We start from the raw sequence: 27,102 nt of genomic DNA on the forward strand, positions 1-27,102 counted from the left end.
GTCATGGAAACAGTCATGGACGAGATTGTAATTAATAGTACTGCAGATAGCAGTGATGATTGTGAAAGTGATTGTGGAAGTGATATGTCTGAGAATTAATAGTACTGCAGGTAGCAAAGACGATTGTAGAAGTGATATTTCAGAGAATTCATGCTAAGATAATAAAGGTTTAGAAAATTCATATCGATCGATCATACTTTCGATTCAATTCAGATTTCATTTCCATTCAATTTGGCAGTATTACTGGAACTGGAGGAGCTCACTCCTTACTCCTCACCCCCGTAAAACCAGGTATCACTAAAAGTTCCGCGTACTGTACTATTACTCATTCGAGGTTTGCTTTGCAGCATTCGTCTTATGAGAGCCCATAATATTTATGTTAACTCATTTATTATTTTTTATAAAACTTTCTTTTCATTACAGTAATGGGGATTTTTTTGAATTGGAGGTATGCTAAATAATTCCTTACCTGCTTTTGGCAGACTGTAGTAAAGTCCGGATCGTTACCAATCCACTGGGAAATCAACCAACTTCGAGATGACTTGCCTTTAGGCATCGCTACTTCTGAGATGCATCTTCGTAAACTGCCTTCAGTAATAAACCGATTTATAGGGAAAATTAATTTTAGTCTGTCGCACAATAATGTGTATAGAGATAAACAGTGAACAGCGTAGTAGCTGGCGGAAGTCGACCGTACACAACGAGAGATGCACTGAAGCTGGCAAGTTAGGCGGGCTTGTACCTGCTAGATACAGGTCAGTGAACGCCAGAGGGTTGCCTCTTCATCTGTGCTGTACCCTGCTGGAATAGTATCGTATCACGTTGTTTCGCTCGCACTAGTTATACTTACAAACCACTTCCAGTTCCAAAACCATGAAGCTGTTTCAAAAAGTCGTGCATAATGTTTATTTTTTTTCAAATCATTCATTTTCATTAATATTTGGTACTTCTATTTCAAAACAACGTAATATTGTCTTGAATAGCTCATTTAGTTTTTTTTTTTAGGTTTTAATGTCTTATTTAGTTATTTTTAGGTTTTATGAGATTTGGGTAATTTACTCCAATGGTAATGAAATGGATAAGCAAGTTAAAATACTGCAGTTAACTAGCAACGAATAAAATAGTTTAAAACCAAAAAATCCGGGCCCTAGTTATCACACACTATCACTAACTCACTGAGTTGGTTGCCCATCTCTTACCAATGAAGGATGCAACCCAATTATTTGCTGACGCAGCTATGAATGAACCCCTCTTTGTCTCCATTATCACAATGTCTACCGCTAAAATTGCTCCAAAGAGGTGAACCTTTGGTCCTCCTGCTGTTGGCATTTGCTGTCCAGCTCTCAAAGAGCAAGACTGCGTCCCCTATTTCGCCAACAAACTGAAATTAGTCTGATCAAACCAAATAATTTGTTTACCTACCCTCTTGAATACATTTGTTTAAATTCCACACATTTTCAGCTCTCTCCTATTTGCCAGAATGAGATAGCTGAAAATGAACCTGTTTTTTGAAAACGCTACACACAACATTCCGAAAAAGTCCCAAAAAGAATTGTATAATGTTCCGATAGAAGAGATGACTGGGTGGCATTGGCAGGTACGTTAGGTATAAAATACAAAACAGCATTGCTTAAAGTAAATGGATGTTTTACAAATATTCTATAGAATTTATATTAATCAATAGCATATGAGACAGTGGTGGTAGTGACTGCATAAGGGGAAGAACTATTACAATATGCACCTCAGGAGTGACAGCTGCAGCATTTTTCAGACTCCTTTGCTCGATACTCTTTTGTAGTGGTTTAGTTAGATGCTACATCTAGCCATTATCAACATCGGTACTGCTCACTGGTTGGAGTGGTCTTGAAGATTTGAGGCATAGATATTGCCTGTGTACACGAGGCAAAGGCTAAGGATAATGGTGATAGCTACAAGATCTCTTATTATGGGCGAAGGTCAAATCAGAATTGCGTCATGGTGACTACGTGGGAGGCTACAAGACAGTATAGTCAAAGTTTTGGGTATTGCCAACCAGCTGATCTCCAACAAAGTTGGCTCCAACAATGATACTTTTGAGTAGTCTCCTGCAATGCACGCCAGTCAGGTTGCCCAGAGAAGGAGAAAGAAGAATTCTGGAATAGTGCCATGCTCGTATATGATAGTTTGCCCTGAGTGAGCACATATTCATTAATGGGAACCTCAACGGCAACATAGGATCGATGAGGGACAGATACCCCCACGTAGGATAGAGCTTTGGCAACAGGAACGATGATCACTGCTGCATTCTCGACTGTGCAGAACTGCATGATCTCGCCACTGCCAACACCTACTTTAAGAAACAGCCCGCCCACCTTATTACTTATTATAGTGGCAGACGGACATCCTAGATTGACTACTCGCTGCTACAACACAGTGATTACAAGCTGATTATGAACACCAAAGTCATCCCATTGAACAACATTGCTCCCAAACACTGACTCCTGGTCACTGACCTTATGTTTGACCTTGGACGGTAAGCAAGGCGCTGCATGATTGGGCCTAAATGCATCGTGGTGGAAGCTACCCAAGCACAGGAGCAAGCACTGGCAGACACTCGTTGCACACTGACCATCGATCCCATACAACTGACAGAGGCCATATGGAACAGAATTGTAGACCACATTCATGCTGTGGCAGCTGATACAATCTGAAAGACAAAGCCTGGCAGGTTATTTATCGACACGCAAGTCTGGTGTTGTACTGACATCATGCAGGCAGCGATCAAGAAGAAGCAGCTGCCCTAAAAGTCTTGGCAGGCCTCATGCCTCAGTGCCGATCATCAGCAGTACAAGAACTTGAAGTCTGCAGTGAAATGAGATGTCGCAATAGCTAAAGCCCAACATTTCACGAAGCTATACGAACAGCTGTACACACAGAGGGGACAAATAAAATCTACCTAGCCAATTCCCATTATCAGTCAACCAAGGACTTTGGACATGTCATGAACATCAATTATGAAAACCATCATGTCCACCAAGATTTGGCTGCAGTCCTGAGCTGATGGAGTAGCTGCTCTCCAAGATCAGCAACAAGGAGTTCTGCCATTCACCGAATCAAAGATCCAGTAGAGTCTCTGAACTAGTTCTGCCCATCTCAACAGCAAAAGTTCAATAGGTCATTAGTAAGATGAAGAATGGGAAGGCAATCTGCCCTGATGACATCCCCGCCAAGACCTGGAAAATGCTTGACCAGCATGGTACCGAAATTCTGGCATCCTTATTCAACAAGAATGTGAAGAAAGGCACAGTGCCACAAGCCTGAACCACCAGCATTACAGCACTCATTTGGAAGAGCAAGAGTGTCATCAAAGAATGTGCCAACTATTGATCCATTCGACTGCTCTGTCATAGAATGAAGATCTTTGAGTGCGTCCTTAATAGCTGCCTCCGCAACATAACCAACATCACGGCTAACTATTGTGGCTTTGTGAGGGCAGTGGAATGGCAGAAGCCAACCATGCTGTCAGACTGGTCATGGAGAGACACACAGAAGAACAAGCCAGTCTATGCAGCCTTTCTAGATCTAGGAAGGCATTCGAATGAATTCCTCATGAGCTGATCTGGCAGGCATTTCAGTCATATGGTGTTCCCTAAGAGCATGTCTGTTGCACTCTGCTCCTGTACAATAACACCAGTATCATCATGTGATGTCCTGCTGTAATCACACCATCATTTCCTATTCATATTAGTGGGATCGGTTCTGGTTTTCTTGGCAGGTGAGAAGTGCCAGGACCTACAGCAACAAACGCAAGCATGGGAAGTCAGACATCAAGAAAACAGAAAACATGGAGAATGGACTGCAGACAGACAAAACCATGAAATTATTTGAGAGATGTAACTGTCCACCTTTTTCAATACAATACAATCAGTGAATATTAGATCTCTAAAACATTAAACATATTAAAAAGAGTAGTACATGTTTTGTCAATACGGAATCAAATACAAAATATAACCAAACCAAACCCCATGGCACTCCAGCCCTTGAAGGGCCTTGGCCTACCAAGCAACCGCTGCTCAGCCCGAAGGTCTGCAGATTACGGGGTGTCATGTGGTCAGCATGATGAATCCCCTCGGCCGTTATTCTTGGCTTTCTAGACCGGGGCTGGTATCTCACCATCAGATAGCTCCTCAATTGTAATCACGTAGGCTGAGTGGACCACGAACCAGCCCTCAGGTCCAGGCAAAAATCCCTGACCTGGCCAGGAATCAAACCCGGGGCCTCCGGGTAAGAGGCAGACACGCTACCCTTACACCAAGGGGCCGGCAAATACAAAATATATTTTATGTAATAACAGATGGAACCATTCAAACTGGTAGCGAGAATCTAAACAAAGGTGGTCACAGTTCAAATACCATGACTCCCTCACCTGTTCGGACAGTAACACCCTTCCCAACGCATATGTCTGTGTCAATACGGACAGTGGAGGCAGTCTTGGAGTGGCACCCGTACAAGAGAAAATGTGAGAGGCCCATATGTGTTAGTATGGCCATCTTGTTCATAGTAATGAACATTCTGTGGTCTGAAGGGCATTCTACTTGGCCCAGAAAGATCTTCACCCTGAGGCTGAGCCAAGAAATTCTGGCTTGATCAGGTGAAGAACAATATAAAATTCCTCAGTGTCACTCCTGATGCCCAGTGTCACTCCTGATGCCCCTCGATCAGCACAGGTAGTGATTATCATGTAAAAAGCAGACCCTGGACTAAGGCGGAACAAACTCTAAGAAGAAGAATATATAAGATACCTACACAATTATCAGTCATGAATATGGATGCTGGCATAATTCCTTATGGTGGAATGCAGTTCCAGGTGGTTTGCAGGAAGTAGAGATTGGGGCGCTCTGGGAAAATGTTTAAAATTCAAAATTGGAATGATCTGCTTTTAAGGCATTAATGCACCTAAAATGTGATGTCCATTTTACGCCATTTAATTGTAAGTTATTTCTAATATTTTTTAAATACTTATTTAGCCTACTTCTTTGTAAAAGTCAAAACAGGTTTACAGAATGGTTTTACGAACTAACAAGGGCTATTTTTCTTACATTATGGTTAAATATATCAAATCTTATGGCTGAGGCTGCCAAATGGTATAGCTTTGGAAGCAGGAAGGAACCCCCATATGAATCCCTTGAGTATGCTGATATAATCTGTGACACCATTCTACCCAGCTGTAGCTGAGGCCATCAAGATCAGCCTGACTCTCCCAGTCACAAGATGAAGTACTGAAAGCACACTCTGGACTATTACGGTATGTCAAGACTCGGAATCTGTCTATGATGGAAGATGGTAGGCTATGTGGACTCAGAACAGTGAATTTATTGACAATGTGAAAAACCAATTTTGACAGTAGCCAAGAAGATACAAGATTTTGTTCCAATTTATCTTTAAATGGACTACATTTTCTGAAGTTTTACTGCATGTTCATTAGCTTGTATGAATTGAATTTATGTTCAATTAAATAAATTGAATTCTATATTACATCCCCTGTTTTTCTTGGAAAATTTTTCATTTTAACCAACATTTTAATTTGCCAAGGGGCTATTTTTCTTACATTATGGTTAAATATATCAAATCTTATGGCTGAGGCTGCCAAATGGTATAGCTTTGGAAGCAGGAAGGAACCCCCATATGAATCCCTTGAGTATGCTGATATAATCTGTGACACCATTCTACCCAGCTGTAGCTGAGGCCATCAAGATCAGCCTGACTCTCCCAGTCACAAGATGAAGTACTGAAAGCACACTCTGGACTATTACGGTATGTCAAGACTCGGAATCTGTCTATGATGGAAGATGGTAGGCTATGTGGACTCAGAACAGTGAATTTATTGACAATGTGAAAAACCAATTTTGACAGTAGCCAAGAAGATACAAGATTTTGTTCCAATTTATCTTTAAATGGACTACATTTTCTGAAGTTTTACTGCATGTTCATTAGCTTGTATGAATTGAATTTATGTTCAATTAAATAAATTGAATTCTATATTACATCCCCTGTTTTTCTTGGAAAATTTTTCATTTTAACCAACATTTTAATTTGCCAAGGGGGTGCAAATACACCCCATTCACAGCGCCCAGGGTCATGATACCAACAATTGACGAAATGTCTCTTAAGTTGGTCTAAAACCATGGAGACAATGTTACTGTGCACCTAGGTAATGCAATGTGTAAAGCACCTATCTAGAACATAGGAAACCCAAAAGTGAAGTGAAGCAAGTCTGACTTAGTATCATGCTTTTTGTATTACAAGTTACGGTTTATTGTTTACTTTCAATTCCAGAAGACGCTTTGCTGGATCTAGACCTATTAATTAACCAAAATTAAAATTATTTGTCCAGTAATAAAGACCGATAATCATTCCAATGACGATGATAATAATAATAATAATAATAATAATAATGAAATGAAATGGCGTATAGCTTTTAGTGCCGGGAGTGTCCGAGGACAAGTTCGGCTCGCCAGGTGCAGGTCTTTTGATTTGACGCCAGTAGGCGACCTGCGCGTCGTGATGAGGATGAAATGATGATGAAGGCGACACACACACACAGCCCCAGTGCCAGCGAAATTAACCAATCAAGGTTAAAATTCCCGACCCTGCCGGGAATCGAACCCGGGACCCCTGTGACCAAAGGCCAGCACGCTAACCATTTAGCCATGGAGCCGGACATAATAATAATAATAATAATAATAATAATAATAATAATAATAATAATAATAATAATAATACCTACCCTTCAATATTACATATTGTGGGTCACATGAATTTATAAAGCTGTTTGATGTTGTATTGCAATTTTCCATTTTTCATGTAGTACTTGTGAACAAATGAGTCATTTAAGTTAATATTTTCACCATATCCACAGCAAAAAATGAAACTTCTCATCCTACTTGAAAATTCTGTTTCCTTGACATAGTTTCGAGAGAGACCCTGACATACACCATTAGCAATATGTCGTATATAAATAGAAAATAAATTGACTGCTGGCCAGAGAGAAGATAGAGAACAGAGAGTCAAAATGTAAATGCCAGTCACAATTTTGCCACAGTTGGCCTAAATCATTACAAGTACATTAATTTTGTCACAGTTAGAAATCACACCAATCTGTACCGAACATTGGGAGTGACACAACATTTGTATAAATTTTATCCAGTGGCAATGACTATTGATACTGGTGGTATGGAAAATGTCACACTGTTTATATTTGGGCAGAACTTCAGTACTGTTTCCCTTGCAGAGCGCACTCCACTGGACATGGAGGACGATACTCTGTTGTTGTTGTTGTTAGCGGCTATGTCACTGCTTGAACATCACTACTGCCTGTTCAGGTATTGGAATTGGCCATGCGGTTAAGGGCACGCAGCCGTAAGCTTGCATCCGGGAAATAGTGGGTTTGAACCCCACTGTCAGCAGCCCTGAAGATGGTTTTGCATGGTTTCCCATTTTCACACCAGCCAGCAAATGCTCGGGCTGTACCTTAATTAAGGCCCTTTCCTATCTCATTGTCACTAGAAGACCTATCTGTGACGCTGCTACGTAAAGCAAATTGTAAAAAACTATAAAAGTAAAGTTACTTATAACAATGGAGGCTTTCACGACCGGCATTACAAATCATGTCAGTGTTTTCTGGGCATGTAGGCCGTGGTCCAGAAGTATGTGATGGTCCCGATGTTTCACCGAAGACTGCGTTCGGCATTATCAAGGGTGATATAGATGTTGATTCCCATAGGGAATCTGAAATATTTGTCCTGAATGAGTAAATTTATAATACCAATATAAATGGTCCATTATTGGACATTATAAATTTTCCAGCTAACTCATTCCTGGTTGCCAGCGTTTCGCCCTCATGTGCTAGGGTGGGCTCATCAGTTGGTACCTAGCACACCTACCAATACGCTGGCTAGTGCATACCGTGGAGGCCACTGCGTAGGCTAACTGGAGCCACCGGCAGTGCCAATGCACTAAGAGACTTTGTCTCATTATCAAAAATTGACGCCTGTTTGGCCATCAGATGATATAGATGTTGATTCCCTTAGGTGCTAGGTACCAACTGATGAGTCCACCCTAGCACACGAGGGTGAAACGCTAGCAACCAGGAATGAGTTAGCTGGAAAATTTATAATGTCCAATAACGGACCATTTATATTGGTATTATAAATTTACTCATTCAGGACAAATATTTCAGATTCCCTATGGGAATCAACATCTATATCAACTGATGGCCAAGCAGGCATCAATTTTTGATAATGAGACAAAGTCTCTTAGTGCATTGGCACTGCCGGTGGCTCCAGTTAGCCTACGCAGTGGCCTCCACGGTATGCACTAGCCAGCGTATTGGTAGGTGTGCTAGGTACCAACTGATGAGCCCACCCTAGCACACGAGGGCGAAACGCTGGCAACCAGGAATGAGTTAGCTGGAAAATTTATAATGTCCAATAACGGACCATTTATATTAGTATTATAAATTTACTCATTCAGGACAAATATTTCAGATTCCCTATGGGAATCAACATCTATATCATCTGATGGCCAAGCAGGCATCAATATTTGACAATGAGACAAAGTCTCTTAGTGCATTGGCACTGCCGGTGGCTCCAGTTAGCCTACGCAGTGGCCTCCACGGTATGCACTAGCCAGCGTATTGGTAGGTGTGCTAGGTACCAACTGATGAGCCCACCCTAGCACAGGAGGGCGAAACGCTGGCAACCAGGAATGATTTAAATGGAAAATTTATAATGTCCAATAACGGACCATTTATATTGGTATTATAAATTTACTCATTCAGGACAAATATTTCAGATTCCCTATGGGAATCAACATCTATATCATCTGATGGCCAAGCAGGCATCAATTTTTGATAATGAGACAAAGTCTCTTAGTGCATTGGCATTGCCGGTGGCTCCAGTTAGCCTACGCAGTGGCCTCCACGGTATGCACTAGCCAGCGTATTGGTAGACGTGCTAGGTACCAACTGATGAGCCCACCCTAGCACAGGAGGGCGAAACGCTGGCAACCAGGAATGAGTTAGCTGGAAAATTTATAATGTCCAATAACGGACCATTTATATTGGTATTATTATCAAGGGTTCCGACTGACTTTGATAGCAGCGAAGCCCACAGTGGAATGAAGCGGTGCTTTAATTCCACTTCTTTATATAGTGCAGGCTACGGTGTGCTGTTTGCCTATTGGCCCACCATGCTGGAGGGGTGGTCGCTGATTGGCTGTTCTTCGGCCAATGATTGAAACATTAAGGAGCCCGATGTACATAGACCTGCCTTGGCGGTGACAAGCAACTGATCACCCGTTGCTTTTTCTGTTCTGCTTCGGCCATCATGTCCTTCAGGATTTAAGGCTTTCAGGACTGGAAACCAGGCTTTGTTTACTTGTTCAGATTCCTCCTTACGGTTGAAGCTGTTGGTGTGTTTCAGGATTTCAATGGCTTCCCTTTGTAGCCAGGCATGATAGGATACAATAGTTGACAGTACTTTGGTGTCGCTGTACTGTATGTCATGGCCTGCTAGCAGCGAGTGTTCAGCAACTGATGATCTATTTGGTTGTCCCAGCCAGCTCTGTCTGTTGTGCTCTTTCAGTCGTGTGGCGATGCTGCGTTTAGTAGTGCCTATGTACACCTGGCTGCAGCTGCATGGGATCTTGTAGACACCTGCTGTGGAGAGAGGCCAGGTGTACATGGGCACTACTAAACGCAGCATCGCCACACGACTGAAGGAGCACAACAGACATAGCTGGCTGGGACAAGGAGTCTCTGAACACTCGATGCTAGCAGGCCAAGACATGCAGTACAGCGACACCAAAGTACTGTTCACTACTGCATCTTATCACGCCCGGCTATGATGGGAAGCCATTGAAATCCTGAAGCACACCAACAGCTTCAACCGGGAAGAATCTGAACAGGTAAACAAAGCCTGGTTTCCAGTCCTGAAAGACTTAAATCCTGAAGGACATGATGGCCGAGGCAGAACAGAAAAAGCAAAGGGTGATTAGTTGCCTGTCTCCACGAAGGCAGGTCAATGTTTATCAGGCTCCTTAATGCTTCAACCATTGGCTGAAGAACAGCCAATCAGTGACCGCCCCTCCAGCATTGTGGATCAATATGCGAGCAGCACACCGTAGCCTGCACTATGGGCTATAATGGGGTGGAATTACAACACCACTTCATTCCACTGTAAGCTTTGCTGCTATCAAAGTCAGTTAGAGCCCTTGATAATGCTGAACACAGTCTTTGGAAAACGTTGGGACCATCACATGCTACTTGACCACAGACTACAAGCCCGGAAAACACAGACATGATTTGTAAAGTTATTACTCAGGGCAGCTTGGTGGGTCCTCAGCAGTGCCAACGTACACTACTATCTGCCCTACATGGCATACAAGGTAAGATTTATAAGATTCCACATCCTAAGTTATATCAAATACAGTAGCGACAATACGCGACAGTCATTAAGATATTGAGGGACAGCGATTAGAGCTTCGTCTAGCGGAGTGACCTGGAGTTACTGATTCTGTCATAAGAGCACGGGTATTTGTTTGTGAAGTTTTTGGCATTATTTATACGTTTCCATTAAGGTGACATAAGTAAATAGTAGCGTGTGTCATACCTTTATATCTCCTATCAATATGAGTGGAAAGATATGTGCTGTGTTTGGCTGCAATAACTATGAAGTGCAGAAGGATTAGCGGCTTTTCTTCTGTTTCCCTCGTGACAAGATAATGTAAGTAAATACTGTGTTTGCATATATATTCTTCCAGTTACAAAGAGATTTTCATAGTACTTCCTAAACTTCTGACCGGCGCGACCCATATTTTAACTGGCTTAAAATATAAGCTTATTTTATTGTATAGTGCAGTGCAGTTAACCTTCATTCTTCTTCTTCTTCTTCTTCTTCTATGGCTCTACAGTTCATTGTGAAGCTTTGCCTCTTCAACAATCTTCCGCCATTTACCTCGATCCAACACTACAACTTTCCAATTCCTATAGCCCATTTCCCGAAGATCTTCAGTAACTCCATCCATCTATCTGGTTCTCGGTTGACCTCGTCCTCTCTGTCCCCCTGGATTTCCATTAAATATCTTTTCAGGTACTTCCGTATCACTCATCCGTACTACATGCCCGGCCCAGCTCAATCTGGCTGATTCCACTATTCTTCTAATAGGTGGGTCTTTATAAATGTTGTACAATTCATGATTGTACCTCCTCCTCCATGTTCCTCTTTCACAGACTGGGCGATGATTCTTCGAAGTATCTTTCTTTCGAAGGCATCCAGCATTCGAGTATCTTTTGCTGTTAATGGCCAAGTTTCCGAGGCATATGTGGGCACAGGTCTTATAAGTGTTTTATAGATGGTTAATTTAGTGGTACGGGTCAAGAGCCTTGAGGAGAGAAGCCTTGTTAGAGGAAAATAAGCTCTGTTGGCTGCTATTAATCTCTGTTTAATTTCATGAGAGGTATCGTTTGAGTAGGTGGCTGTCGATCCCAGATAGTTTAACTGCTCAACTCTCTCAAAGGTGTAATTGCCCACTGTTATTGAGGGTGGCATGTTCTCATTATGTGCTTTCCCAGCAGCCATATATTTAGTTTTCTGCTGGTTGACGTTCAGTCCCATTTTCCTACTGGTCTGTTCAAGGGCGATGAATGTCTCTTCCATTGCCTTTCGAGTTCTTGCCACTATATTTATATCATCAGCATAAGCAAGTATCTGCTCTGATCTATAGAAAATTGTTTCCCTATTCAGGAGGTTTGCATCTCTCATCACCTTCTCCAAGGCAACATTAAAAAGGAGACATACCAGCACGTCTCCCTGCCGTACCCCATTTCGAAAATTTAATGTCTCGGACATCATTCCTCCCGTTCTTATACTACTTCGTGTCCCACTCATTGTCACTCTCACCAGCCTTACCGATTTTCCAGAAATTCCCAGTTCAATCATAGCATAGTACAATTGCTTTCTGTCTATACTGTCATAAGCTCCTTTGTAATCAATGAAGAAGTGATGCGTGCCAATCCCAAATTCGATTGTCTTCTCTAAAATTTGCCTTAAGGTGAAAATCTGATCTATAGTGGACTTTCCTGGGATAAATCCACACTTATAAATCCCAGTCTCTCTCTGAACAATTGGGAGAAGATGGTCAAATAGAATGTTGGAGAATACTTTATATCCCAAGTTAAGTAGTGTAATTCCTCTATAACTATCGCACTCAAGCTGATCCCTTTTCTATATATATGACATATAATTCCTTCTTCCCACTGCTGAGGCATTTTCTCTTCATCCCAAACTGAAGTAGCTATTTTTAGGAAAGTCCGTTCCAATTCATTGCCACCTTGCTTGAGCAATTCTGCTGGAATATAATCTGTTCCTGTTGACTTGTTATTCTTCAATTTCTTCATGGCACTTATCACCTCTTCTAAAGTTGGTGGACCTATATTTTCGTCAGGGTCATTTTCTCCTTGCGCATCAATTGAGTGTCTTGTTTACATTCTGAAATTCACGTGTCTATCAAAATGTCGCCACCACCTTTCACATATCTCTTTCCCCTCGCTAACAATTTTTCCTGTTTCATCCTTTATCAGGCTAGTTTTGCCACAGAAGGGTTTCCGAGCAGCATTTACCTCTCTGTAAAATTTCCTCGCCTCTTTTTAATTTCTCAGAAGCTCCTTTTCTTCGATATTTGCCTTCATCCACTCTCTCTTTTTCCTCTGATGGATCTTCTTTTCAATCCTCCGTTTTTCTTTACAGTCATCCTTCATTCTTCTTGTACAATATGATTGTAATGCCCTTCTGTATGCCATGTTGTTCTCTTCTGTTGCTATTTCACACTCAGTGTCAAACCAAGGAGATCTTTTATATCTTGTTTCAATTCCCAGTGTTTCATTTGCTGACGTCTCCACTACATTTTTAATAATTTCCCACCGATACTCAACGCTGTTGCATTCTTCAGTATTTTCAATGATCTGTATTATTCTCTTCTGGTATTGCTTTTTAACTTCAGAGGATTCTAGAGCTGTTATATTGTATTTTGGAATGTTGGTTCGGGTTCCTTTGAATGCACTGGAGATCCTAACCCTAATTCGCGTACGTACCAGGAAGTGGTCTGAGTCTATATTTGGGTATCTGAGACTCCTCACATCTAAGAGATGTGATTTGTGCCTTGCATCTATCAACACATGATCAATCTGGTTAACTATGTTTCCATCCGGTGATGTCCACGTTCCTTTATGTATGTCTTTGTGTGGGAACAATGAGGAGCCCACAACCATATTTCTAGATGCTGCAAATAATATAAGTCTCGTTCCATTATCATTACTTACAGTATGTTTGCTGTGGGGACCAACTGTTGGCTTATATATCTGTTCCCTTTTAGATTAGCATTTAGATCACCAGCAACTATTTTAATGTTATGTCCTGGGCAACCATCATATGTTCTTTCCAAAAGTTCATAGAACAATTCTTTCTCTTCTACCTCAGATTCTTCTGTTGGTGCATGGGCGTTAATTATAGAGTAATTAAAGAATTTAACCTTTATCCTGAGTACTGACATTCTTGGACTAATAGGTGTAAACCCAATTACGTGTTTTAGCTGGTGGTGTACCGCAAATCCTGTGCCGAACTCGTGCTCCTCCTCGCTACAGCTATAGAATATACTACTTTCTCGCTTTTCGCTTCAAAACCGATGTGTTATTGTAGGTGTGATCTGTGGGTTTGATTTAATTCAGAAAAATGCATATGCATATGCATGTGGCTGGTTGCGTTCCAAATTACCCTATTGGAATGCCGTAATGCGCTGTTAAGCACTGAAGAAAATATGGGTGACTTAAATGTACATATTTTGTTGAAACAATATGTTGATACAAATTTGCTTTACCCTAATGTAATGGTAAGTATTGCTTATGGGGAAATTTTGAATGATTTTGAGGCTAAATTTATAGATTTCATTTCTGCTAGCAGGCTTCAAGTTAAGAGGAAAATTGTCCAGCTCTTAAATGTTAATTCATTGAATCATGTGTATAAGGAATGTGCTGATATTTTTATTGACAAGTGTCTTAATGTGATGATACAATGTTTTTTAATGAGAAAAAAGACAAATATAGCCATGAAAGTTCAGGCAGGAATGCTAAAGCTAAAAAAGTAATGCATAAATGAAAGATTCAGCCTTTTCACAGCAGTCCATTTCACATCTTGATTGTATGTCTAATTTCAGTCTTTAAATAATAACTTGTTAGATAATCCTTCATTCATTTATCCAGAATTGCTTTAGCAACTTTGAAGTTAATACCTTAATAACACTTTCTTTCTAGACGTAATTTATTTATCCATTTCCTTATATGCATTTCCATTGATATTTGAATTCAGCACATATTTTCAGGTCACACCACTAGGAGCGCTACTTGCAAACTATTATTATTATTATTATTAAAAAGAAAAGCGCACAAATGTGCATTACATAGATTATTGACCATATTAGTCTTTGCTATAATAACAGAGATTTGTCACTGTTTTTACATCTTGTGATGTGATATATGTCACAGAACTGATCACACAACAAGCACTCACAGTTTTCATTTGGATCGTGATAAGACATAGTTTTACATATTTTATGGTGGTACCTGTGCGCTGCTAGTTTTATTATCATATGTCTTAGCTTCTGGTTGGCGTTCGTCCAATTTCGATCCAACATGGCATCTATGCTGTAGAACTCTAGCGAAATTTCTTCTCTCTTCTTCCGTCTCTCCGTTAGGTGTGCTTCTACATTCTTTGTGGATGGTAAGGTAGTTCTATCCTCAGTTCTTCAATAATGAAGCGTTCTTGTGCTAGTTTGTATGTTAGGTGGGAACGCGTGTATTTTAAGATTTAAGATTTTAAGATTCCAATTATGGTTTTTAGGAATTATGCTTTAACTCCTTCAATGGTGGCCAGGTCCTTCTTTGTTAGTCTTTCCTATATCAAATGGATTCCATAGGCGAGTATTGGTAGGATCTTTGTGTCGAATAGGCACATAGCTGTTTTTAAGGATAACTGCTGTAAATTGTTGATGTCGTACATGGCTTTCATGGCTCCAACTGCTTTGTCTTTTATGTGTAGTCTGAATGTCCCAGTAGTCTGTAAGGTTATTCCCAGGTATTTGAATGAATTTACTATTTCCACTTTTCCGTCTTTGTATTCTACATTGTCGTTTGCTGCATTTCGCCACCTTTCCGAAAAACCATCTGTTGAGTATTTGTCCAGTTTATTTTCAGACTTATTTCCTGCCCATTCAGCCAACGCTGAGAAGGCGTGTTGCAGCCCTTCCTTCTTTGTTGACCCTAGGACCATGTTATCTGCATATATGTAGATCACTGCGTCCTTCGCTCTTTCTCCGATTGCTGTTGTTACATCTGCGGTGGCAATATTGAAATATATGGGGCTGAGAGGGTCTCCTTACAGCACTCCATTAGTTTGGACGATTTCCTTTGTTTTGCAGGTCGCATGTCTATGGTGATCTGGTTGTATGCCAGAATATTTTGTATTATAACTGTAAGGGGGTTTTGATTTCCAATCATAATTTGGAGTTTTGACATTAGTTTTTTCCTGTCTATTATGTCGAAGGCTTTTGTATAGTCTATGAAGACTGCATATAATTTTCCTTTGTGAAGCTGCTGTGCTTCTTCTATGTCATTGAGTAGGTTTAGAATTGCATGCAAGGTTCTTCTTCCTCTTCTAAATCCAAATTGCTCCTCTGGCATTTTGGAGTCTACTTCTTCAACTATCCTGTTGGTTAGAATTCTTGTTAAGAGCTTGAAGATATTGCTTTCCAGAGCGATTCCTCTGTACGAGTTTGGTGTCGTTGGTTTTACCTTTCCCTTTATAGAGGGTTATAATTGTTGATTTTCTCCATTCATCGGGAATATTTCCTAATTTTAGGCATTTGTTACACAGTTTGGACCATACTTCTGCTAGGTACTGCGCGGATTCTTTCAGGTGTTCAATATAAAACTCATCTGGTCCAGCGGCTTTTTTTGCATTTTGTAGCTTTGATAGTGCCTAACACCTCTGTTTTGGTGATGGGAGATATTGGGTGGTGTGAATAAAAATGAGTCTAAGCGAGTGAGCGTGTGCTCACTGAGTGCCTGAGTGTCTTCCTGCCGGTGAGCTTCCACTCAGCATTTGCAGTGAATAAAAATGTAGGGCGGAAGCACAGCGTACACTCGAGTGTCTGGAGCAGCAACTCAGTGTTGCTGATCAAGGTCGTGCACGTGCCGTGTATATAACACCTTAGACTGTGATAACACTTCGATGACTTCCGGGTAGTTCAATGCTTAACATGGCAGGCGACGGTGTGGAATTCCAGTCCGCTTTTATCTCAATTTTAAAGGAACATACAATTATGTTTTCAAAGTCACAGTTACCGGAAAAGAAGCACAAGAAAACAAGTGCAATAAATGCAGTTCAGTGTGAACTACTTACTAAATTTAATTTAAACATTTCTGTCCAACAACTGTCTGATTGGCTGAATGGTCAGCATTGAGGCCTTCGGTTCAGAGGATCCCGGCTGGGTCGGGGATTTTAATCGCCTCTAATTCTTCTGGACCAGAGACTGGGTGTTTGTGTTTGTCCCAACACTTTCCTCTTCACATTCGCACAACACACTATGCTACCAACCATCACACAAAGATGCAATAGTGATTACATCTCTCCATCTAGGGTTGGCGTCAGGAAGAGCATCCGGCCGTAAAACAGGGCCAAATCCACATGTGCGACAAATTCGTACCCAGGACCCCACAGGGGTGGGAAAAGCGGTAGAAGGAGAAGACGAATTTCCGTCCAACAACTGTTGCTAAAAAATTACAAAACATGAAAACAAGACTGAAATATAAAGTAGAATTAAAGCGTACGGGAAACAAATGCATATCGTTATAATAATGGGAGAAGTGGCTGATTAATCTGATGCAGGGGGAGAATAACCCTACCATTGGCCGTCTGAAAGGTAGGAAATTATAGATTGAATATTACGACATTAATAAATTGAGGAAAATGGTAGGCCTATAACGTAACTGACAAACATTAATTACGTTGAAAATAATATATTGACAATTGAATTAAATTTTTAAGGAACCAGACAGATCTGCAGGACCGGATGAGTTGGCTGTGCGGTTAAGGGCACGCAGCTGTGAGCTTGCATCCGGGAGATAGTGAAGATGGTTTTCTGTGGCTTCCCATTTTCACACTAGGCTGGGGTTGTACCTTAATTAAGGCCACGGCCGCTCCCTTCCTATTCCTACGCCATAAGACCTATCTATGTCGGCGTGACGTAAGTAAGTTGTAAGATCTGCAGAAGTTGTCATCCCTTCGACTTCCTTCAGAGGCGTCATAACTCTGCAAGCATCGGAGTTCCTCCAAATTCGGGAGTCACAGACAGAAATGAAATGGCGTATGGCCTTTAGTGCCGGGAGATGCCAGGATGGGTTCAGCTCGCCAGGTGCAGGTCTTTTGATTTGATGCCCGTAGTCGTGATGAGGATGAAATGATGATGAAGACAACACATACACCCAGCCCCCCGTGCCAGGGAAATTAACGAATCGAACCCGGGACCCCTGTGACCAAAGGCCAGCACGTTAACCATTTAGCTATGGAGCCGGACGTCATAGACAGAGTCAGGCCGTGATACATCTACAATGGTTGAATTCTTCCTTTCTATTGCAAGTGGCCTGTACATTAATGCTAGGGACGCCTTTTCTGTAAATGTAGTCATTCCCATGAACATGTGGCTTCTGAATTTGTACATGAGTACAGTCTACAGTTCCAACAGCATAAGGGAAGCTCAAACGTTCTTGCCGTTTAGCCCGTGCTTCCTGCATCTAACGCCGGCCCCGTGGTGTAGGGGTAGCGTGCCTACCTCTTACCCGGACACCCCGGGTTCGATTCCCGGCCAGGTCAGGGTTTTTACCTGGACCTGAGGGCTGGTTCGAGGTCCACTTAGCCTACGTGATTAGAATTGAGGAGCTATCTGACGGTGAGATAGTGGCCCCGGTCTAGAAAACCAAGAATAACAGCAGAGAGGATTCGTCGTGCTGACCATACGACACCTCGTAATCTGCAGGCTTTCGGGCTGAGCAGCGGTCGCTTGGTAGGCCAAGGTCCTTCAAGGGCTGTAGTGCCATGGGGTTTGGTTTGGTTTCCTGCATCTAAGCAACATTTGTTGGAATTTTATCTAATAATCTGCTTTCATTTCTGTTCATGTCAAAACCTGCGAAAATATTTTTTTTTTTTACACAGTTCTCCGAGATGTCGTCACCAACTCTACTCTGAAACCCAGGGGCACCAACATAACGCAAGAAGATTTACATTGTTTCTTCATTTGTAAGTGCACCACCTCTCGTTTCTTTGGAGTACCCAAGGAAATGCTCCGCTAACCATTCAGCATGCTCCCTGAAAATCGACAGCCTGTTTCCAATCATCTGACCGGGTCAGGAATGGAATGAAAGAAGCGGTGAGGATAAGAATCGTGCCGGCTGCCAAAGCCTGTCGCACTCCTCTGGAGGCAATGATTAATGACTGACAGATGAAATGTAATGATACTGGAGAGTGTTGCTGGAATGAAAGATGAGAGGAAAAACTGGAGTACCTGGAGAAAAACCTGTCCCGCCTCCGCTTTGTCCAGCACAAATCCCACATAGAGTGGCCAAGAGCTGAACCACGGAACCCAAAGGTGACAGACCGGTGCGCTGCCGTCTGAGCCACGGAGGCTCTTCAGCATGTTCCTTACTGGACCTTTATAACACTCTGTAATCAAGTTGAGATGATTCTCTGCGAAGTTTATATAATTTTCTTTTCCGATTAACCACCACCATTACCTCTGCCATGCTATTGAACTTTACACTATCATTTGGAGTCACCTACTGAGTTAGCTCAAGGAAACATGAGCAGGCACTTACCGGAAAGAGTGCCTGCTTTATCTTTATTCACCAGAAATCTGGAGCGCCCACTCTGCTACTCAAGCGACTGGAGTGTGTGCTCAAGGTCACAGGTCTGCTGTGAGTGATTGCTTCCGACAGGCGGTTTTTATTCACCTCATTGCGAGTGCCTGCTCTAAATTCGTGCGTAAAGAGTGCGTGCTCATTTTTATTCACACCACCCATTGCTTCAAGCTGGTTACTGTATTCAATTTCATACGCCGCTTGTCTCCTTGCATTGTTAAGAATATGAGTGAAGTGCGTTTCCCAAGTTCCGATCTCTACATTGCTAGGTCTTGATGATTTTCTGGGTCTGATAACTATACAGTATATGGGTCCTTTATTTCTTCCTCAGCATTTTTTTAAACCTTCTTTCTCTATGTATTGAGTAAGTTTTTATTTTAGTAGGTAGGTTCTTGTAATATCTCCGTTTTTTGCCGTATACTCGTAGGTCTTCTGGTTTTGATGTCACTTTGACTTTATGCAGTGCATTTAATGTGATTTGTCTTTCTGCATAGCACTCCTTGTCGAACCACGGTTGAGCTTTCCTTGTGTTGGGTTTGTGGGCTATGCTTGCTTTTAGCATATTGTTGATTGATGTTACTCTCCTTAATTGCCTTTTCTGCTTCAGTTACTTTTCCTAATTCTCTCTCTAGTGCTGCCAAATTTATCTTTCTGGATACGGTGATTTTTTACGTTTGTTGTTACAAATTTCTTTGGAGCCTTGAGTGAGAGTTTGGTCTGTATGGGGATGTGTTTTCTCAGTGGGGTTACTGGTGAAGTCCACAACACCTTTTGTTCTAGTATTTGTATATCGTCTTCTTTATGGAATATACCAGGTCGATGGTGCTACTGCCATTGTGAACAAAATAAGTTTTACGTTTTGGGTTGTTCGCTAATCTGAAATTTTCTTCATCAAGGAATGTGAGGACAGCTCTAAATTTCAAGTCGGGTTTGTCTAGTCTGCAGTCTGCGAATTGTCTCCCATTTTAACAAGGCCAAATCCAGAAGTGTTGCATATTGTCTCTACTGTATTTGGTTATATACATTATCCCAGGGACAATGACGGCAACAATACAGATGTTCTACTGCTGTCCGGTTATAAAATTAAATACGCCTAGGTATATTTCTAGAGGCGGATTGGTGCATCCCTCACCCCGGCAATGAACATAGGCCCTATCACTCTTCCACAAGTAATAAAAGGTAAGCTTTATATGCATTACCTTTCAAAATATTATAATTTATGTTGAGGTGTGTAGACTACAGGTAGCCTATGATGAATCTTTTGGTCTCTCTGTGAACCCCCAATCTAGTGAAAGATTTTGAAATCATGTGTACAGTAGGCTATCTAAAACCTGCATCAAGATATAAAGACTCTATATATGAATTTTGATCACAACACACACAGTTGTTTCTTCCTGACAGCAGAACAAACATGAAAGTTAAAAATAACTGATAAGATGAGAAATTAATAAATATTTTTTTTAATGCAAAGGAAATGAATGTACAGACAGCAGACCTCTACAATTTTATTTATACAGATAAAATAATTATTTTTACCCCACTTATTTCCACACATTAATATACAATTGTTTCAAAAAATAAAAATAAATAAAAATAAAAATTCAGAAAGTTTAATTTCTGTGCTCAGCATTCTGATACCATCTCAATATAATGTCAAACAAGAAATCAAAATCAAGATTATTATTGTTTTTCAAAGGGGCCTAACATTTAGGTAACAATATAAAATCCAAACACCAACTTTCCCTCAAAGCTCAGTAGCTATGGGATATCTACAGAGTCTAAGAAGTGTGGTAGGTCATTATTAATTGCATCTGCTATAATATAAAAATCTTTCATCTGTTTACGTTGGGAACATAGGCTGTCAGTTTCAACAAAACATTATGAAGAATAAGAAATCAAATTTACTCTGGTAAAACATAGCCTGTGTGAACTATGGTCTATCAAGAAGTAAGGGGCAATAGGGTGTAGGCCACATGAAATGTTTTGTCATAGGCCTTGATCAGCTGGAGAACGCCTCATCAACTCCAAAAATAACAAACCAATAAAGGCACAGGTATGGAAGCTTATAATTCTTGGCATACATCCAAATCTCATGCAATGTATTCCACCAATTTTCAAGGCATTCTTGATATTCTGACCTACATGGCAAACATCCAAACTATTTTTGCTCAGAAGATTCACAAGCCTTTCATATAAATAGAAATGTGCAACTAAATAAGTTTTTAACAGTAGGTTTCCATATAGGATAATAAATTATTGTCCTTTATAACAATGGACAATTTCATGCAGAAAATCAAACAGAACGGTAGCCTACCTAAAATATCAGATAAGGATAATCTATGACAAATAGAATTAGAAAACTGTTTTTAGTGCCTTATACAGCAGTTGATTGTTTGGTGGTGACATTAACATTATCTTGCTTCTTTAAAAATTCATATTTTTTTTTAAAATGAATGGAATATAACTTTTGTTCACAGTGTCTAATTTCTTGAGAAATGTAACAGCTGAATAATTCAATGAGAAATAAAGTGACTGAAATTTCATTTTATGCAATATTTACTAAAACGAACAGAAAAATGTCTCACAATAACACATCAACAATGAATAGGCCTAGTTCAACCATAATATTGTCAAGAATAGCAAGATGACCATCAGAAACACCATAAAATATGCAACAAAATATGTGCGCAATTTTCATCAAATTAAACAGACGACTTTACAAAACTATATCAAGCATTTTCTTCACTAAATTGAGAAGTGAATCAACAGTGGCAACTTACCTTTACTGCTTTTATACAGCTTCACTCGTGTCAAATCGGTGTAAGGTTGTTGATAGACATCATGAAATATACTTTGTTTGGTTCTACCTTTCATTCTGAATATTCAGTTTTAACAACGTCCGAAATTAAATCAAAAATTAATATACAGAGGTAGAGGGTATATTGTCATTGATTTTTTATCGAGTTCGCAGCACTTAGAGAGTAGTTTATATATTTTGTGACCTGAAGCAATTTTCCTCGCTGACTTTTGCTGGCACAATCTTCTCCAACACATCAGGACACAAATTCGCTAAAAATAAATCGTAACATTGAACCTCACAGCTGATGTTATGAACAAGACACAAAAATCAGCTGGCAGAAATCGGACATCACTGCCTTTTAAATCATGAGTGTTCGTACTCTGCCATAACAAAAATATATGAGCAAGAAAAATGAAGATCGAAACTAGAAAATTATCAAAAAGGCGGTGGTGATATGGAGTGGCTGGTTAGAAATATAAGAAAACGTGATGAAATAAGTTTTATCAATAATTTTTTATCTGCTGCCATTGTTTCTTGGTGATAACTTCGAATTCTTACTCAAAATGTTTTCACTTAGTATTATACTCAGGTAAAGTACCTTGTTACAGTACCGTATGTCGGTTATTGTAATAATGCCATAACCTATACTGACAGTTTACAAAGTATAGTGATTTCTCACATATTTCAAGCACTCTTAAGCATATATTTCTAAGGTATTTATACTATGTTATAACCGATATTTTTATTAACATTTTGATGTGGTATGCTATCGTGATAATTGCATCTACTTCGGGTATCTGGTCATATACCGGTGCTCTGTAAACTTTGTGTGTAGACCCACGAAGAAGAAGAGGAACATGTGTAGAGTTATTATCTCCGTACCCCAAAATCGCGATTTTGGACCTGGAAAGGGTAATTGGGTACTTGCGGTACCGAAAAATGTCGATTCGGCACTGGCCTAAGTTTACATGTCTTAAGACGTTAAAAGACGTATGTAGACGATGACTATTTCCCAATGCCCTTTTCACAACTCCAGCAATTTAAAAGTCCGTGGGAGAAGCATCAGGTGATTTCACAGGAATGTCATGCATTCCTATTTCTTGTTCTTTTTTCTCGAAGCAGAAGTAGGACTTGCTTATACAGCAAATTTAAATATAATCTCATTGAGGTCGGGAAGAGGAACCCACACACTACAGGAGAAGTACCAATAGAGGCATGGGAAAACCACTTCAGCAAAATTCTAAACCAGCAACAGAAAGGTCAGGCATATGATCCAATAATACAACAGGTCACGCATATGATCCAATAATGAAGGAGGAAGTAAGGTGGGCGATAAAGGAAGGAAAAAATAAAAAGGCAGTGGAACCAGACAATATCTACAGTGAGCACCTGAAGGAATCTATGGATATTATACAAGATCTCTGGGTAGATCTAATGAACAAATGCATTGAATTAGGACAGATACCCGAAAGCTGGAGAACAGTAACAATGAAGATTCTCTATAAAGGGAAAGGAAGTACTACAAGCCTGGACTCATACAGGGGAGTGGTATTGGAAAGTTCTATGTTCAAGATGTTCACGAAAGTTCTAAATGAAAGACTACTGGAAATTATTGACAATCAAATACCTTCATGTCAATTTGGATTCAGGAAAGGCAGGAGTACATTACAAGCAATTTCCTACCTCTTAGAGCAAATAGAACACTTCCTTAGATACCCGGGGGGAAAGTATAATGCTGTATTTGTAGACTACAGAAAAGCGTTCGACCTGGTAAATAGCAAGAAGCCTATCGAGAAACTTAAAGGAATGAATGGAAAGGACCATCCAATTGCAAGGATAACAGAAGATCTCTTAAAGTATAACTTCTTTTTCTTCTTCTTCTTCTTCGTTTTGCCTCATGACTGAGGTGTCATAATATTTAGCCCTCTAGCCGATGAACCATACTCCGCCATTCTTCCCTATCTAAAGCTTTCAGTGTGGTTGCTCTGAGAGAACTCTGTAGGGGGCCGTTCATCATGTCAGTCCATCGCGTTGGTACTCGTCCTCATTGTCTGGTTCCCTGGACTTTGCCCTCAACAATCAGCTTTTGAAGATTGCCATCTCGGTGCATTATATGTCCAAAGTAGCTTACAATCCGCTGAGAGACCGTACACGATAGACAAACTTTTATCTGAAGTTGGTTTAGGATTGATGTGTTCGTGCGATGAGCGGTCTAAGGAATCCTTAACATTTTCCTCCAGCACCACATTTTAAAGCTTTCTATCCGTTCACGATCACGTTTGAGGATGCCCCACGTCTCCGCGCCATACAAGAAAACTGAGAAGACTAGAGATTCAGCGAGCTTCTTTTTTGTATTGATGGTGATGTTATTATCTTTCCAGATCTTCTGCAGACGGATCATCGCTACTTTTGCTATACATATGTATAAATAACAACTTGGAAACATCGAAACGGATTATTCAAACAAATGGAGTATTACAGGGGGACCCTATGAGTCCTACACTATTTAACATCTATACAGCACATATAATGAAAATCATTAAGGAGAACTCGAATACAACTATAATTCTATATACAGATGACATGGTGATCGGGTCTCCTATAAGGACAGAAGTACAAGAAGCAATTAACAAGCTGGAGAATTGGGCCAGGGAAAATGATGTCCCTATAAACCAAGAGAAAACTGTACAGTTGACTTTTAGGAAGGGTGGAAAAGCAGCAGCGCCTGACAAAATTGTGTTTTCACGCAATCCACTAGAGAGAGTGAACAAATTCAAATACCTAGGGGTTACACTGCAAACAGCAGCATCATCATACAGTCTTCACATAGAAGAAAGGACAGCGGCAGCAATCAGGACAATATACTACATAACGAATATCAGGTACCTGTCTATCAGCACGGCGATGGCACTATTTAGAAGTGCAATAGCCCCGATCATCACCTGCAGCATACAGATCATCTGGGAAAAGTTAAAAATAGGTGAATTAACCAAAATTGAAAAGGTGAAGGCGATGTACATGAAAAGAGCAATGGGAGTTGGGAAGACAGCCCCCTCACGACTTCTATACGAGATGGAGAAACCTACTTCATAGAGGACATTAGGATCCAACACCACCTACCATCAACAGGACCATATCAAGAACTACTAAGGAACCAAAATAAGAAGAGAGAAGAAATACAGCTGGAATTCTACAGCTCGCCTGCTATGGTGGAGAAGTCCTGGACGAGAGAAAACCAGAAGCAAAGACATGTGATAGCTAGACTTTAAGTATACGGCTTTCACTACAAGCTGTGTATTAACAGGCGATTTCACAAACCAGACGTAGATTGTGTGTGTGTGTGTGTGTGTGTGCTGTGCAGCAAAAATTGTGACACATACCTCATACTAAAGTGTATGAAAAGAACGAAGTCGATCACAGACTACAGTAAGGACTAAGATGCTCTACTGAGCGCACCTTCTTCTTCTTATTAATATTGAGGTCGGGAAAACATTGTGTTGATATTATTGATAGCACTCTACAAGGTCTGGTTTGCATCCGTGATATTTGCTGCTTATGGAGAAATATATCTATACAGGAGATCGATGGGAAGTTTACCGTACGGTAGTGTGAAAAGCATCTCTTGTAACAAATTACATTTACCTTAAGAAAAGCTGCGTCTCAACACTTAGCATGCTCTGTTTGTTGTTCCTTCGCATGAGCTATAGCTCTGCACGTCAGTTTCCACTGAGAAGACTTCTGCTAAGCACAGCCATGTCCTTCTGTTCCAACTCCTCCTTACAGGCTTTTCATAGGCCTTCTATACTATACTTTGAGACCACCTGTTTTTCATTGCCTTTTTTCATAAGTCCAAAGGTACAAACGTCCATGGGAGAAGCATTAGGTTAAATTTCACTGGAATGTTACTGAAGGATTTTTTAATTTATTTTTTTTGTAAATGTTGGAAGCCACTTTCTTTTCAGTTTCAGTTTAGACCTAGTTAACAATAACAGTTTTCCTCTGTGTCAAACCTAATGCAGGATTAAGAAATGCTAGAAAGTACATGGAAAAGGAAACTATAATTAACTACAGAATGAAGTTTCTTTTCTGAAAGAATGTAAAGAGGAAGTACAACTAGGCATCCATCCTATTTTTTCTAAGAATGCAAGAATTGAGTCAGAAGTAGGCTATGACTTGATGTCTTATCTTGATGCTCCCACCCCTTGTTGAAGTCTGTACCATACAGAGCTGGGATCTCAGTGTGGTAAATTGGAGTCAGGATTTCAGTTTGATAGCAGAAGGAGTTGACTTTGTCCTTTTATATTGCATCTTCAGGGCTGCCAACAGTGGGGTTCAAGCCCACCATCTTCTGAATGTAAGCTCACGGCTACATATGATAAACTGCATGGCCACCTTGCTTGGTACAGTACATTGGTTTTTTTTAGCAACATTGCAAATAGTTGACTTCCTATTATAAGAATATCTTATGATAATCATCTTTATCATTATCAACGTACAGTTCCAGTTTCCTGGATACTGTTAATGAGCTTCTTCTTCTTCTTCTTCTTCTTCTTCTTCTTCTTCTTCTTCTTCTTCTTCTTCTTCTACTTCTTCCTGACTATATACAACTTGTCATGGAGAACATCATCCACTGCCCATCCTCTGGTAACTAGATCAACCTTGATCATGTCCATCCATCGGGTTTAGGTCTTCCTGCAGGTCTTTTCCCCTCCACCTGTCTTTCCAAATTTATTCTGACTGTTCTTATAGGCTCCATCCTCATCACATGCCCGTACCACCGTAGTCTGGATGTGCTGATTATCTTATGATAATGATTTTTTTAAATCCCTTGGAAAAAGTTTCCTTACAATCTCATAACCATTTTCAATTTTTTTTTTTTTTTTTTTTTTTTTCACCCCTTGTTCACTAGTAATTTAAATTCCATGGGGTTTGTTGTGTTTACTTAGATAGGTCCAGTCATAAGCTTCATCTAAAGTGACCACAAATTTCCATTTTTTCTCTGCCAGATGATTCCCATAGAGTTTTCTACTGTTTGTGCGCCATTCTGAAATGTGACGATTCATCAACTTGTAAACCCTGGTTTTGTGACATTTTTCTAAGTCAAATTCCATTTGATGATAGTGTTAACAGTTTTTAAAGACGCCCCCAACATACTTGCAATGGCTCTTTGTATATCTGGATTTCTATCAGAGACAAGGGCTTTGACATTCCTCACGATGTCTGGAGTGCGACTTGTCGCATGTCGTGGATTCACTTCTTTCTTGCCTTTCAGAATTAATCTCATGCAGGCATTTCCCCTCTT

At 40.4% G+C, this 27,102-nt stretch overlaps 2 protein-coding genes across 3 annotated transcripts in view; one reads left to right on the forward strand and one right to left on the reverse strand.

Annotated features, from left to right (window-relative positions):
• LOC136878853 (DDB1- and CUL4-associated factor 6) overlaps positions 1-22,141 on the reverse strand; it is a 213,665-nt gene extending 191,524 nt beyond the window's left edge. For both annotated transcript variants that reach the window (XM_067152392.2, XM_067152391.2), the window contains exon 1: positions 21,781-22,141. In XM_067152392.2, the coding sequence (XP_067008493.1) occupies positions 21,781-21,874 (94 nt within the window). In that variant the 5' untranslated portion in view covers positions 21,875-22,141. The remainder of the gene's footprint in view (positions 1-21,780) is intronic.
• A 108-nt stretch (positions 22,142-22,249) lies between these two features.
• mRpS31 (mitochondrial ribosomal protein S31) overlaps positions 22,250-27,102 on the forward strand; it is a 71,201-nt gene continuing 66,348 nt past the window's right edge. Inside the window, exon 1 of the mRNA XM_067152924.2 lies at positions 22,250-22,389. Coding sequence (XP_067009025.2) covers positions 22,364-22,389 — 26 coding nt within the window. The 5' untranslated portion in view covers positions 22,250-22,363. The remainder of the gene's footprint in view (positions 22,390-27,102) is intronic.

This window comes from Anabrus simplex, chromosome 8 (assembly GCF_040414725.1).
Source record: "Anabrus simplex isolate iqAnaSimp1 chromosome 8, ASM4041472v1, whole genome shotgun sequence".
Classification (NCBI taxonomy): domain Eukaryota; kingdom Metazoa; phylum Arthropoda; class Insecta; order Orthoptera; family Tettigoniidae; genus Anabrus; species Anabrus simplex.